Source organism: Rhagoletis pomonella, unplaced genomic scaffold, assembly GCF_013731165.1.
Source record: "Rhagoletis pomonella isolate Grant_MI unplaced genomic scaffold, Rhpom_1.0 Rhpom_scaffold_00004, whole genome shotgun sequence".
NCBI classification, from domain to species: Eukaryota; Metazoa; Arthropoda; class Insecta; order Diptera; family Tephritidae; genus Rhagoletis; species Rhagoletis pomonella.
The window spans coordinates 35,333,145-35,349,884 of record NW_023458558.1 but is presented as its reverse complement, the minus strand read 5'-3'; the positions used below and the strand labels follow the sequence as shown (position 1 = coordinate 35,349,884).

The following is a 16,740-nucleotide window of genomic DNA, read 5'->3' as shown; positions in this document are numbered from 1 at the left end:
GGGGGCGGTCGTACCATTACTTCCCAGTTCATCAGCTTTGCAGTAGCCCTCAATATCTTGGCGTCCAGGCACCCCCATGAGTTGTATTCTATAATGCTGGGCCAACCTGTTTATATATCTGCGTCATTCAGTGAGAGACCTTTTGTTGTCTACGCATGAGTCTAGAGCTTTCAGGGCTGCTTGACTATCATAGAGGATAAATACCTGTCTTTTCTCATTGGGTATTCTTGCTAGGTGCCGAGTGGCTTTTGTTTGATTGTTTGAAGAGAGTTGCCAGCTGTTGAAATTTTAAAATTCAAATAAATTATTAAGTTAAATAAATTGCTAAAAAAGGTGATTCAATCGTTTATGGGTTTGAGAAGGATTTATATCTGAACTGTATTTAGGAGAGTTGCCAGGTGATAAAAAAATTAAGTTCAATTTAATTCGTCAGTCAATTCAATTATGTATCAAAGTATCAGGCGGAAGAGGTTTAAAAAGATTTTATTTGGAAAATACTTAGCAGAGGGCTGCCACCTGTTTTTAAAGTCTAATGTATTTAACTTATACACAATTTTAGGGAAATATTAAAATATAAGTGGCGAAGGAAATTTTTAATAAAACTATAGTTTGAAAATATTTTTTTAGGGTTGCCATCTATTCGATTTATATTTTGAGCGCCAAATTCGGTAATTGTATTATCAGCCGTCTCGGCGAAGTCAAGTGGACTTAGACTTTTTTGTGACCATAGACTTTTTTGAGCCATGTCGTGAAGGCCCGATATTATTCGAACAATCTATTAACGATTCTGGCCCTTGAGATAGAGCCAGAAACCGTTACCAAGGTCTTGGAAATCTGGGTTAACAGGATGCGCTACTGCGAAGACAGTCACATGATGAAATCGTGTCCAATAAAATAACGAAAAAAATGGTTTCAGTTAATTTTTTTTAATATATCATTTTTTTGTTATGGTCATCAGATCTTTTATGTGAAGGACATCAGATCAGCACTGTAATTCTAAATGTGCATTCAGATTTTATTTTTTGAAGTTACGACTTTTTTAGCGGTAAAGGGCTATTAAGGTTTTTGAATAGTGTTGCCATCTGCTTAAAAAGTTAAATTTAATTTTGGCGTCTTAACGCCATGCGCGCTCACTAGTTTAAAGATAAAAAATAAAAGTGACCAGCCCCTCGGAGCTTCGGGAAATCGTTCATATTATTTACATTTATTCGTAGGTTTTCCACTAAATTAAGCTGGCTCAATGACAGGCACAACTCGACAAAACGGTAACAACCACAACCAAAATCACCATACATAAGTGTCCAAAACCAACATTAAGATATTCGTATGTATATATGTGTGTACACCACACCGCAAGTCAATCTTTGCGGACTATTAGTGAACACAACTCATAAATTACACATGCAAGTGAAACTATTAGCATATGAATATAGTTAGTACAAAGCAAAAGCCATGTCGGTGAATACAAACATTCATACACACATATATTTGAATGTATATACATACATATATGCGTATGTATGTAGATATTTACATCGTTATGTTTGTATCTAGGAGGGAGTATGCGGAATGGCATAAGTTAAGCAGCAAATTCGACCGCATGCTACAACACCTTCACCACCTTCGGGCCATATCATCATTACCTCACCTCCCGGCGGTGCCTTAGTAAGCTCCGTGTATAGTCGGCATGGATTTAAAAGCTTTCAAATCGCCATGGCAGGGGACACGTGATGTGCTTCAAAAGCAGAATATGCCAATTGAAGCATGCAAACGACTTAACCAATCAAGCGAATCGGCAATAAATTTTCAATGATTTTAAACAAAAATTTTGCGCTAAATGGAAATTTATGTGCCATATGCAAATATAAATACGAACACATATGCGCAGATGTGCGCAAGTTTGAAACAGGCGAACAGGCGTATAACCGCAAGTAGCGTGAAGATTTGTGTGATATGCTGTCAGGTTCAATTGGCAATCGTGTCGCTGCTAATTTCACGGCTCGTCGCGCACGCAAAGAAATTGTTTAACGAAATAAAATTCCGAAATTTAGACCAAAAAAAAAATGGTTTAATGCATAAGGGAATAAGGAAGGTCGTGGGTCATAGGGGAAAAGTCATACATGGTATAACTGTACATATATACATATGTATGCTACTTGCGCTTCGCTGTATACAAGCTGTTAGTTAACTCAGCTCACTGCTGCATTACATTGGCCCGCTGTGGCTCACCACTAAATTGACGAAATGTATGTACATATCTTATTTATGTTTATTCGATTTTGCAACTAGCGTGTGGCTAGGCGTGAATGCCCATGTTCGCGTAAACACACACACACACACAAGCACATATACTTACGCTTATTTTCCCACAGGCCCACTCTAAATCCAAACTATGTATTATTTCCTCATATGTACACATACATATGTATGTATGCTAAAGTGCGCCTGTGGTTGTGTTTGCATTATGCCAACACCGTGCATCTGCATTGATCTGCTCTAAATTTGCAAATTTTCATCAAAATCCGCAACCCATCGTTCCCTCCGTTGTTTCTTTTCTTTCCTCGAGCAGCTAAGTTCTCGTGCGGTCGGCCGTTCACGCTTTTGCGTATATTTCATGGTGTTCGGTGTTAGACTACAGTGGCGCCTTGATAAACCAGACACATGTCACTTGTGGAAAAATTTTAGTTTCTCAAAATTTTTTTTTAATAAATTAAAAAATTACACAGTAAATAGCACAACGCCGAAGCCGGTTGGTCTGCAACCCAAATCATCCAAGTCCCGGGCGAAGGCACTTTTAGGCCTAAGAAAGCCCGTTTTCATGCTGTTTAATTAGTTCAGCGTTGCTTTCGACCATTAAGTTAGAAACAAAACCAGTTTGTTAGTCTAATGAAGCGTTGTACTTCGCTGATTTTTGTCAAGCTTCGATCCGACAAAAAGTGTACAATGCACTCAGTTTCTGCAACAGTAATCTTTCGAAAAACCCCATTTTCTGGCATGCTTTCCCATAAGGCAGCGGCATTGAAAATGTTCCACTGTAGTTCATCAACCCATCTTTTATTTTGAAGTTCGTCACAGCTGTACATTCACATCTTGACAAAAGCTTACATTCGGCAAGAAGACACCAAATCTTGCAGGTTCGTGCACTTTGCAGTTACCCCTTTTTTATGATTGTAAGTTCAATTTGAAATACGTTGCAATTGTTTGGCCACCACTGGCTACTCTTAAGTTTAATTTTGAACCGTCAAGTGACACAACTCAAAATTACACGTTCGTTATAAGATGGCAAGGGAGTCTTTATTTTAGGATTGTCAAACAAATTATTTGCTCCCTTTTCTGGAAGGTAAATAAAAGCTCTGTGTACATTTTTAGTGCGTAATTTCAAAAATTTCAAATTCTTAGTTGTATCACCTTTGAGGATCGTGTGCCATATATTCTGGTGAATCAGATCTCTTAAATCAGATTTCTTAAATTTCGGAATGGCCAAATCTCGTTTTCCCAGCCTGAATAGATAGACACATATATAAATGCGGTGACCATTCGTACAGATTTTACCGAGGCAGTACGGAGAAAATTATCTCGCTGGATATTTTTTTAAAAGGCAAGACGTATAAATGTTCGGATTTTTCATATTTGTACCAATTGAATTCCGATTTTCAGTGTTTTCTATATTAACCCTTTAAGGCCCGATGTTTCCTAGGGAACATTGACATTTTGATTTATAAATAGTGTTGTTTAGATTATTTTTTCTAAAGATTTCTCTTAATCGATACTTTAGAATATTGTGAAGGCAAAAAGCTGAACCCCTCTTACCGCAATTATAGAACCAATTAGTTTTCAGCACCCTTTCGTTGAGACTACTTGTGTAACATAAATGTTACTAAAAGTGGTTCTGCAAAATTAAAAAAAAAAACACACACATAAGAAATAATATTTTTTTTAAGTGTTAGATTATAAAATATAATAAAGAGCATTATTTATGATTTTGGTTTTTGTGTGGAAACTTTGTCAACATTTATAAACTACATTTTATGCCAGTCAAACCAAAATTCATAGACGTTCTAATTTTATACCAACTCATTTTTGAGAATTAACGAACAATAATACGCGGTCAAAAAATTTTTAACCCCACCCAACTTAATTCGGTATTCAAAAGGTTAATTTAATAGGAGTGTCCCTGTACCCTGGCCCAAAAACTGTTTTTTCGAACAAACGTGGTAGCGCTGTCATTATCACAAAGAACATAGAACAGAATAAAAGAGCCATAAACTTAGCATCCTTATATTCTATGATTTTTGGTTATGTATTATCCTGTCCAACTGGTACTAACTTGACCCTAGTGAAATTATAAAAAATAATACTAATTTCCTCAAAAAATTCATGGATATGAAAGATATATTGTGTGTATATATTTTTTCGATCCATTTTCAAGCTTTTCTGTCTTTTGTTTGAAATAAAACCGCGTTAAAAAATGAAATATCTTTTTATTCTAAAAATAAAGTTATATGTTCCAATTCGATGCTTTAGAAACGTCCCGATTTTGTTCACAGAATTCTGGTCACCGTACATATATGTATGTATGTACGTAGTGTGCAGTGCCCCGAAAAGATGCCGTTTCAATATTCCTCCCGCTCCTTTAATTAAATTTTGGAATCGCGTATCCTTGAATATATTGGCGCCTACAACCTACCAGGAATGGCTCGGGGACAATTGGAGTGATGGCTGTCGCCTCTCTTTTGGGACAGTCCGCCGTCTTATTGCTCTGCAGTCGGGTAGCATTGATAACAAAATGTTGTTTTGCCTACCAAGGAAGTTAAATTTCTCAATGCACTCTGGAACTAATGATGATCTAATTTCATATGAAAAGAGAGCCTTGAGCGCTCTCTGGCTATCACTCAAAATTACTATTCTCTCGTCATGTAACAAAGAGGAATCTGCGTATGATTAGCTCCGCACACAGATAAATGGCGTAAACCTCCGCCTGAAAAATTTCGGATATTTCCCCATAGGGACAGAGGTCCAAACACTGGCGCTATAGAACATAATAGGTTGAAGCAGTGCTATGTATGTATATCCAGTATACCATCCGTGGTTATATATACCCCATTTTTTACTAATATCAGATTTGCATGCGTATAGGGCAGTAATAGCCATTTTGAGTTTTTCTTGATTAAGCTTTGTCCGCGAGCGAGAGTCTGTTTGATAGTGTTTGGCGAAGAGAATTGCAATTTGGGTAGGTTTTTTTATTGATAAGAGACCCATAAGAGTTTTAGTTGGATTGGCGTGGAATTTACTTTCCTCCGACCACGCCTAAAACCTGTAACCTTTTGTAAATATATTTCTGTTGTAACTAAATATATAAAAATTGTGTGTCTAGATTACCAAGAGCACAAACAATTTTTGTGCCGGGATAACAAAGTCTACAATACAGTTGAAATTTGTGTTCGGATAACCGCCATGCCAGGATTATCGTGCCACTACTATATGAGCGTATATTTATGAAAGTGTTGGCCGCGTTGTTTTCCTTGTTCGTATGTTTGTATTCGTGCTGCTGGTGTTGGTTTTACTCACCAGTGGTGATCAGTTAATGGCAATGAGTTGTTGTTGGTATTATTGACATAGATTTGGTATGCTTGTAGCACAAGCACTACGTTGTTATTGTTGTTGTTGTTGTTTTCATTGTCGTCGTTACCCTATAGTTAGGGGTTTCTGCTGTGCTGCGGTTCGTGGCTGTGGTTTATCGCACATGTTCAAATCAATCGGTTTGGTTCGTTGGTAAATTGCTTAAGCAGCAGCTGATATTAGCGAAATTGGTTCGGGGTGTCGGCTTAGGTTTTAAGCTATAGCTGGTAAATACAAATAGTGCGTTGGATTAAGACAAGAGTGTGGACTGTATACGTGTAGTTTCTCTGGTAGAATCCAATTAGTACACCCGTTAGACACATTCATAACGTTGGCATAAAGCTTGTTGGCTGTTAAGACTTAGTTTAGACGCCGCTGAGCTTCTAAATGCATATTAGTTTAAACTTATTTTTACTAGACAGAAAAATTACATTAGGTAAAAAGTTTTCTATATGCAAACTAGGTGTTCGACACTTGAATAGGAACACGAATACCAGCAGATGTAAGAATAGGTACGAATGCGAACTTGAATACTTACATGAATACCAATAAGGAAACGAATACTAAGAATACGAATATGATTAGAAATATCAATAAGAATATAATTACTAACATATACAACCCCGAAGGGTATGATTACTATACGAATGTACTAAGAGGTATAGATATAAAAACAAATACGAAAACCAATAAGATTACGAATACTAATAACGGGTTGCAAAAGCAAACCCCTGCGATTTGGCGTTTGTGAAATCTCATTTTATCCAATTGTTACAAGTGTGCTATTTTACAATATGCAACGTTCGAGGATGAAACAATGTCAATACAATTTATACAGAATGTATTTACAGAAAGGTTTTACTCAATCCCTCAGCTGGTGGATATTGTCCAATACGAACTATAACAATTGACGCGATTTTTACTCTCTTTCTTAACTCTCTCTCTAAAATATTGCAAAAAAATCACTTTATGGTTAACGTATTACCATTGTAATTTTAACGTATCGGAAAATCGCACTGCTGAATGAAATCAACAGACCCACCCCTATAAGTGGTGCCTTTAAAGCTTTTGTGAAACTCCAGAAAAAAAAAAACATTTTTAACACCGTGCGACAGCCAATTTGACACAAAACGAAATCAAAATATTCGCCAAGTTAGGAGCCACAAATAGTAAAACTTCGTTTTTAGTATTTCTCTCTGACGTCAGGATTTTTCTTAAAAGGACTTCGAAATTTCAAAGATATGTTTGATTCAAAAAATTATTTAAAAAATTCAGTGCAATATAGAATATTAGTATGAGTCGCGTATAAAAGAGAAGATTCTGTCAAAATATAAGTTTACATTTTTTGTTGCGTAAGGATGAATAGGTACTGAATAGTCCTTTTCGAATTTTATATTTGAATATCCTTGAAAGTTTACAATATGTATTTCTGGAAAATTTTTATTTTATGTTTATTAGCTTGAAAAAATAAATTACTTAAAAAGGTTTTTTCAATACCTATGTATTTGTCCTTGTGAACCAAAAGACTTAAATATTATTAAATTTTAGAATTTTCTTTCATTTGATACCCACTTTACGACTCTACATTACACTGAATTTGTTTCAAATAATTTTTTTAATTAATCATATTTTTGAAATTTTTAAAAAATCATAATTTCAGAAGAAAATACTAAATAGGCCGTTTCACTACATCTTGCCCATAGTCTCGTGTATATTGATTTTTTTTTTTGGTTTTGTGGTTCGGTGTAATCCATGTCTCTATTTTTTTCCTTATGCACTGCCTTAATGCTCATATTTATTTCTAAAGATGCAAAATGTATTGCACACACAAAGGGAAAACCCAATATACATTTTTCCGCTGGGTTTTGTTTTATATGTATTCCTTTTTTTTTTAGGTTGTCATACACACCATAAGGGGCCAATATTTCGCTTACCTGTAAACCTGTAATTTTTTTTTTCCTCGATACAAATCTTTTCGTGCTAAGTAATTTATCTGACCCACAGCTATGAACGTATGATTAGGGAATTGAGTGCCAAAATGTGCATTAACTATCCAAAAAGCGTACGTTCCTGTGGGTTTGAATAAATTCTTTATTAGTTCAGGTAATGCCAAGTAAATATATTTCATTTAACCTAAAGTTGTGTACTAATAAAAAAAAAATACGCATACAAGTATGTTGTGCCGAGATGTTTATTAACATAAATTAGATATTTACAGAGAAGGTATGGAAATTAATTTAGCAGAGTTAGCCACTTCGGGCGCTTTATGTACTTCATAAAATTCCCATTGTTCTAAGTTAATTGCAAATAGATGCAAATTTGTTTGTCAGCTGCTCGCCTTTATACATACAAATGTGCTGCTTAAGAATAATATCTTGCAAAATGGTCTTCAGTAATTGCATTTACTGCTCGCTCTTAAGTGAAATTAAAAATCATCTAACTAAGCAAATAAACAAACAACGAGTAGATGGAGTGCAATAAAGCAGTTAATTACATGCACACATAGAATAATGCCTTAAGTATTTCGAAAGTTAGTCTATGATTAGGTATCTTTTATTGGCATTAGCAAGAGTCTAATTACACAATATAACGACAGTACTGTATACATATGTATGTGTGTGTGTATACATATGTATGTATGTGTGTATACATATATTTATTTACCATAGTTATTTTCTGTATGTGTTTACAATTCGAAGTTTGCTTCATTTTCATGGCAATGCAAATGTCGTACATTTGTGACAATAAGCCCATTGGGAGTCCAGACTAAGCATAATTTTCAATTAAGTAAACACAAATTCACTCACAGTTGCATTAATTGTATGTACACTTTGAAAACAGATCATGAAAACGTTTTACTAAGGTATGTTTTTGGAGGACCAAGCGTTGCCTGGAGTTGGATAAAGACCAGACTGTCATTGGGCAACGGTACTGCTTCTTTGCCAAATTATTTGGACGTGGCGTAAAAGTTGCCAGAATCCAAATTTATTCCTGGCGAGCTAAAGTACCTCCTTAAACTACAAAATTCTAGTAACTCTATTTCTAGCCCTCTAAATAAAACTTTGCTCTAAATAACGAAACGCAACATAGCAATCGTAACCATAAATAAATAAACAAAAAAAGTTACACGTGCATTTCACGAAAAAAATTTCGCAGCTTTATGAGAAAGCCTGTCTATACTTAACGGGTGTTTGGTCAGCTGTCCCTTGCGAGAGGCTTTTCTAGCACAACTATATCAAAATCTCGAAACCGCCTGTTAGGAAAACACTTGGAAAAGCTTATGCTTTTGGGAAATGTGACAAAAAAGATGTTATTTTCTTAAATTTATTTTATATGAAAAAAACTTTATCATTAATCTTGTAAAATGTATTCTATAGTTTTTGCAATCAAATACTATTCAAAAATAATTGTTGTCTTAAATGTTTGTATGAAAAAATATTAAAAGATAAATAGTCTTGTAAAAATGCATATTTTGTGTGAAACAATACCATATTTTTGAAAAATATATATGCAAAATCGTAGTTCTATAAACAAGTACTCGATACTTTTCCGATACTGAGTAGGTATCGAAACCTTGTTTGATACAAGTACAAATACTGATTTTAATATATAATATCTTGATGGTATCGATTTATCTCTAATTTTGATCTGAAGGATAATTTACTCGTGTGCCATGGCGTATGAGTGACATGAATGTAAACATAGTACGTATCTGGCCATATAAGTACCATGCACAGTGCGATGTTTGAACAATATAGGTGGACTAAAGTACTAAAAAATATGTCCCGAATTCTCCTATTTTTACATATGTGATACGAAAATTTCCCACTGTTACGAAAATGAATACAAAACAAATTAAAAAATAACGTTTGACATATTAGCGATAAAATACTTCAAATATTTTCATAAAAAAAAAAAAAAATATTTTTTATATGAATTCTTAGTGCAAATTAATTTGCCTTTCGTGCATTTCAATTTTCATGCGCGTGCACGTGATTAGTGACCACATATTAACAAACTACTTCATAATTTTCTTTGATAAACGGTGTAGTTTTTTCTCAATAACTTCACATAAGTGAGTATATCATCATCTCATAAAATATTTTTGTTGTTGGGAAAACAAGATTAATTCTAAATAGATATACAGCGTTATTCAACTTTGGAATTATATTTGGCTCAAAACTGGGTCTATCGGTTATACAAATCGAAGGAAAAACTTGGAAACAATCTACAGTTTTGCTTGGAAATGTGCTTCATCCGACATCAAAACATTACCTAAAAATCAATTTGTTTGGCTAATTGTGTAAACGAATAGTGTATTGTAGTCGTTGTTGATGGTCTTGTTGTAAGTATTCATTATGATTTACCAAGAAATTAACTAAAATATGCAAAAAGAAAATAACGATAAATATTAAAAAAATAAGTGTTTAACATTGTTGGGTCTTAATTTATAATTAGTCTATAATATTCAAAAACGTAAAGAAACAAGTTTTGTCCACCTAGATTTTCGAAACATCAAAGAATGAATATAAAACAAAATAAATTACAATACTTGTTTTTGTGCTTTAAAGTACTTTCTACGCAGTAGGCGAGTTCATAGCCTCCAAAAGCGTTTTCATAAATAAATGTTTCACATGATGATGGAAAATATACATAGTTTTCCGAATTTCAGCAACCGAAGGTTTTGGAAACTTTGCAATAGTGGCTAATCTAAGAAAAGGGATTGTATATCGAAAATCAGCATCCTAAATATATCCCAAAAATATCAATAAAAAGTAAGTGGGCCTGGGCCACACTGGAGAAGTGAAACTTACGTTACATATCTATTTTGTCTCATAAGCAATATATGTATGTACGTGCATACATACATCTGCTTTTGCTTAAGGTTATATTTTTCCCCTTTTTTCTATTTAGGTCCCTACCTCTACCCCTGTCCATTCTAATGATATTTATGTTTTTCTGTTTACCTTTATCTTCATTTTCATCTTTATACTCTATCGATAATAAAATCAAAATATCGATAACAAAATCGATAGAAAAGGTCGATAAGAAAATCGATAAGTAATCGAAAACAAGTTCGATAAAAATATCGATAACAAAATTGATAAATATTCGATAACAAAATCGATAACCAAATCGATAACAATATCGTATGAATATCGATAACAAAATCGATGACATCGATAAATAATCGATAAAAGATCTATAGCAAAACCAATAATAATATCGATAACAAAATCGTTTAAAATATCGATTATTACATCGATAAGTCCCGAGGATCTCTAAAATTCCAAAATAGTTCCCAGAATGGGTCTTTGTGTTTCCGTCTATATCCTTTTTCTATAATTATATATATATTTTAATCTTTCTTCCTCTATCTTCATCTTTATTTTTATCGATATCCTCATCCTCATATTTTTCTTTATATTTATCTTTGTGTTTACTTTTATGTTTATCATTTTCTCCATCTACATATTTCGCTTCACCTTATATAAGTGAAGTATTTAAATTTACCTTGCTTTTCATTTTTGCTTTTATATCTATGCATCTGTTTTTATTTTTACCTTTGTCTTTATCCTTTTCGTTATCTATGTACGTAGTCACCTTTACTTTCATTCTTGTATTGGTCTTTTTCTAAGTGTTATTCTTTAACTTTTTTTTAGCAAATTTTTGTTAAATTAATACCATTTGCATACACTCAAGAAGAACTTGTTTCAGGTCAAACCATTTCCGTTGCACCATTTCCGTGTGCAATTTCCGTTGAATTTGCCAACTTACTCCCAACCAACCAACCGCCGCTAAAGAAGTTTCACTTCAATAATTTTGCCCACCTAGATTATCGAAATATCGCCGTGTGCTATGTTTACATTCATGTCACTCATACGCCATGGTACGCGAGTAAATTAGCCTGAAAGCTTTATCTTTATGCTTTAGGCCTATTATAAATATCAACATTTAGTTATTTACGTCTAAATATTAAAAGTTTCTATCGCTGTAGTTTTTTTTTCGTTTATTGATTTATTGTAACGCTCTTCATTGGCTGTTCGTCTATCAAAAATACTCTTAAAACGCAATACTTTGATCACCACTGTTAAAACTCAAAATGAAGGTCCAATATTGTGGAAGGTTTTAAGAAAATGTTGTTGAAGCTTCAAAAAATCCCATATCACTGAGCTGGATTTTTTGACAACTTTTTTTTGGACTTCCGATCATAGTCCCACGCTTCGCAACAAACTTGAACTCTCCCGCCGATCTTTTAATTTTCAATTTTAAAATTTTACAAATATCCAAAGAATCCGAACTGAATTGTATTCAGTTAAAAAATCCTAAAATTGCCGAACCCTAGCTCATGAAGGTTATCGCTGGTTGATTTATAGGAAGTGAAGTTTTAACCTACACCAGCCGTTTGTTTGTCATTATTAACCGCAAGTTAATGTGTCACAAAACCAACATTTTCAAAAGCACATGCACTTAAAAAGATTTAAATTTATGCAACCAATTGGAAGTCGCAAATGCAGTATGGGTAAGTAAGGACATCCTGCTCTACGTGCTCGTATAAACGCATCATAATAGCACCAGCAAACGCATTCATATTTAATATTCACTTATTGATAAATCTGTTTACGTATATGCGAGCATTTTCACCTTTGAGGGCTTTTCTAAAGTTTGAGTATATTTACTTGAGCAAATGTGCATGTGTTTGTGCGAAAGCAATAGGATTTTCGTGCAACACCAGCATGATGTATGTACATACATACATAGTAGGTCAAATCTAAATATCTGGTTTTACAAAACAACAGACTTATGCTTCATATAATTTTATTATATATGTATGCATACATGCATACCTACGTACATACTTAAATACCTAAACGTTGTATATGTATGTATGTATGTATGACTACAACGTATGACTAACGCTTAAGGCCAGCATGAACATTGGGTATTATTGTGTATGAAATTCATTTCTAATTACGTGCGTGTCGTAGCGTTTACAAATTATGATAGATTTGTGGATGCCTAGGTCGTTGTTGTTGTTCAACTATGCGTAGGTGTGCCATAATAGATAATATGTAGTGTAAGTGAATATGGAATTGGAAATGGAAATGAGCACAAAACAACAGTCATAACAAGAAGGCTAATACTATAGTCCGACTTGTGCAGGTACGGAAAGTATTAGCAATAAATCAAAGAGCAAATGAACATGCATGCATGCATATGTAGAGCCGCAAGTGTACACTAGTACTCATTATAAATAAATAATAATATAACATATGCATACGTACGCACACACGCATATGTATGTATATCCATATGGCTTTGGTTGATATGTGTGTGTAGGTACTTGTTTGCCATTTGACCATTTGCATACACACAACTGCAATAAATGTTACTCATACGTCCGGGTGGACTTTGGGTTTGCACTTTGTGTTTTCTATAAAACAAGTGACTTAGCAAAGCGTCCTATGTTTTTGCTTACCTGATAGATATTCAGTGCATTCGTGTTTTGTACATACAAACATACAAGCGGACGGTCAGCAAATAACAACAACAAATACTCCACTCTTAAGCTACCCCATCACACCGTTAGCTACATATGCTTCTAAATATAAACTGATCTCAGTTTTATTTAAGATATTCTATGGGCTGTTTATGGAAATATTGCATATTGCACGTTCAAGAAATGTGATATGAAATATGTTTCAACAATAAGCTCCAGATTATTTTTATAATACTAACGAACGTGTGGATATCTTGCGGTCAGCTGATTAAGTTAACCCTCCCCCCAAATTTTTGTCCCCCCAAAAATTTGTCGAATTGGTTCTTGTATATGCTCGTAAACAAACATATGAAGAAAATCGCGTTGATTTTTGGCAATTTTTTAGTGGAAGGTGTTGCTCATTTTTTCCATACAAAAAATAATTGTCGGACATATTTTGTATGGAAGAACCTGCGTGAAAAAATTGCCAGAAATCAACGCAATTTTCTAGCACCTTCAACCTTACCCTGTGTTATACTAAAGTTGAATTAGTTATATAACTGCATACTAAGAATTTTTCTTAAAAATCTGATTGGAGGTGTCAGATCTGTTTGTATACGATCGTATACACAAGAACCGGTTTTGAACTATTTCTACTGGGAACGAACTAATGCATTCCCGGAATCTCTTCATGTTGATCTTACGTATTTCATGCAAAACAAATGTACTTCACCAAAACCCAGATAATTTTCACAATTAGTTTTATTTTATCTTTTTATTTATTGGCCGTTCGTTTTACACAGTATTGTATATTTTTCGATAGATTTCTCGAAAAATATACAATTAGTTTTATTTTTTTAAATTCAAATTCAAAAAGTGTATATGGTCTTATACAAAGAACCGCTGGGGGTTAAGGGACATTTTGTCCAGTTTTTGTTTTTTCTTTTCTTTATTTAATATTTAAAGTTTTTTTTTATAAAAGTCTAGCACATTACATAGCACCCTTTAAATCCTCGTTCCAAAGTTCGTACAAAAATTATACAAATTAAACAAACTTTAACAATTACACCCAAAAAACTTTTTAACTTTTTATTCAGATTTTTTAGAAAAAATCTCCGTGACAAACGTTGTCCCACCCGTGACAGCGAAATTTCAGATATTTTTTTATAAAGGCACTTGCGTTTTTGTCAAAATGAAGCAACGCCAAAGCGACGCGAAAGCTGTATGTGACAGAGCCTTAATAAAACAATAATTTTTGTGTAAGTTTTTGCTTTGTTAGTATTCGTGATTCATTTTTTTTTATTTCAAGACATCAAGTCCACACAGAAAAGTAAAATAAATTCGCAGAGTTTCCGTAAAATACATCTGCTCCTAAAAGCAGGTTCTTTTTTGTCCCACCCGTGACAGAGGAAATAACTCAGATTTTTTTCCGATATAAAAATAAGTTGGACTTTTTTTTCGTATTTGGTAATAACTCATATAATAGTGAATTAGTTGTAGCTTTATCAAAATGTAGAATTTTGAGTACTTTATAATTAAATTTAAAACAGAAAGTAGATTTTTACTGTACAAATGTCCCGCCCGTGACGGTGGAATACCCCAGGTAACATTTATTCAAAAATTACCAAAGTAAGGTATGATATAACAAGAATATTTCCACTAAATATGATTCAGTAAACAAAGCAAAATTTACAAATACCAGCAATGGGTTTCTGAAAATCGTAAAATCGTTATCCCTAATTTGTATCACCACAAATCTCTAAATGAATAGCCGGCGCGCCTAAGAACGTGCAACATCTTGTTCCAAGTCCCTCACATTGCCAGATTTGGCTGATTAAACATTGCATCTGTTACTTTTTCATGTTGCATACTTTTGGGCCCCACTGCTTTACATTTAAAGCATTTTGGCGACGAAAACTAAGCTTATCGATTGTCAAAATCCCACTGCTAGTCTATGAAAATATAATAAAACTGAGTTTATTCAATTTTATATTTTAACTTAAATCATTAGTGCATCTTATTGCTATTTAACTAGTCATAACAACAGTAATTCAACGTTTAAAAGAAATATTGACGTGTATGTATAACTTACCAAAAATGTTATTTCTTTTCTTTTTTTCCATACTACTTGCTTGCGACAATCTCATGCTGCCAACGCGCTTTGTATGCACAACACCTGCTTTATTTACCTGCTCATTTACGCCGGTGGCCTGTTATACCGCACAATACTTCAACGCTTGCTGAATGGTCGTACGATCTGGGCACTGGCTATTGCAACTACCACGATTGCTGCTGCGACTGCTGCTAAAACCGCTGACCGCAATATGCACATATCTAACAACAAAACTAATGCTCAATGCTCACAAACAACAACAAATCAAACATAAACTTCACCAATACGCTGGGATTCATTGCCTGACCATCTGTGGCACATCAAACGAACCGGAATACTGCTTTCCGAACTGACTACTTGCTTGGCTACCTGGCTGCCTGCATGCTTGCTTGCAACATTTTGCTCATTCATTGGCGCTTTGCAGGTTTCCGATACCGTTGTAGAACCGTACAATGCCACATTGTCCATACATCAACTTGTCGAGAATACCGATGGGACATTCTGCATCGACAACGAGGCTCTGTACGACATCTGCTTCCGCACGTTGAAGCTGACATCGCCCACCTATGGCGATTTGAATCATCTTGTATCCGTAAGTTGACCAATATACCAAGCAATACTAATGGATTTTCTCTTGTTTCCCCTCGATCTTTTTTCCGCATTCACCCCCTGTCCACCACATTACCTCCTGTACACACTGAAACCAACCACCAACGACGACAATTGATGACCGACCCGGTTGCATGACTGGACGACAATGCCGTTTGCCTGGTATTTACCAACGTATATGTATTTGAATATGTATTTGTATACATACATACATATATATCTCATGTGTTTGCTTGTGGCCATACGCCTTCCTCTGTGGCATACGGCACAGGTATCTGAGGTAATTGTTGAGCCCTACAATGCCACACTGTCGGCACATCAATTGTGCGAAAACACCGATGGAACATTTTGCATCGATAATGAGGCATTGTATGACATTTGTTATCACAAGTTGCGTCTACTATGTCCCACCTATGAAGATTTGAATCATCTGGTGTCCGTAAGTAGAATTGTGGTGTTGTAGTGTAATTTCCATCTAAAGCAAAAGAGCAAGCTAAACCGCTTGAAAAGGGCAAAATTAATTGCTGCTGTTGCAAAGCATATATTTGCATATACAGTATCGGTCATATCTATAGCACGCAAGTCAAAGTGCAAGCCCCCTTTGTTTAGTTTTTTTTTTTTTTAATTTAATCTTAAGAATTTGAAACTTTGTAAGAAACTACAAAAAAATTGCCGTTGATTTTTTAGACGTTTTTTTTGCCGCAGGTGTTTTGGTTTTCTATCCATATAAAACAAAATTCTGTTTACTCGTTATATGGAAACAAATGCGACAAAAAAATCTAAAAAATCAACGGTAATTTTTAGCCACTTGAAGCTTGCAAATTGAGAAGGCTAGAAAGCTGTATACTCAAAAGAATTTGAACACTTCAAAGAAAAAATTTTAAAATTAGGTGAAAATTTGTTGCATTTTTTGTAGTTT

General features: G+C 34.3%; 1 protein-coding gene across 1 annotated transcript in view; it reads left to right on the top strand.

Moving 5' to 3' along the window:
- LOC118737536 (tubulin beta chain) overlaps nucleotides 1-16,740 on the top strand; it is a gene marked incomplete at its 5' end in the record, with an annotated part of 134,168 nt that overhangs the window by 102,651 nt on the left and 14,777 nt on the right. The window contains 1 exon segment of the mRNA XM_036468109.1: nucleotides 15,637-15,804. Within this exon segment, the coding sequence (XP_036324002.1) occupies nucleotides 15,637-15,804 (168 nt within the window).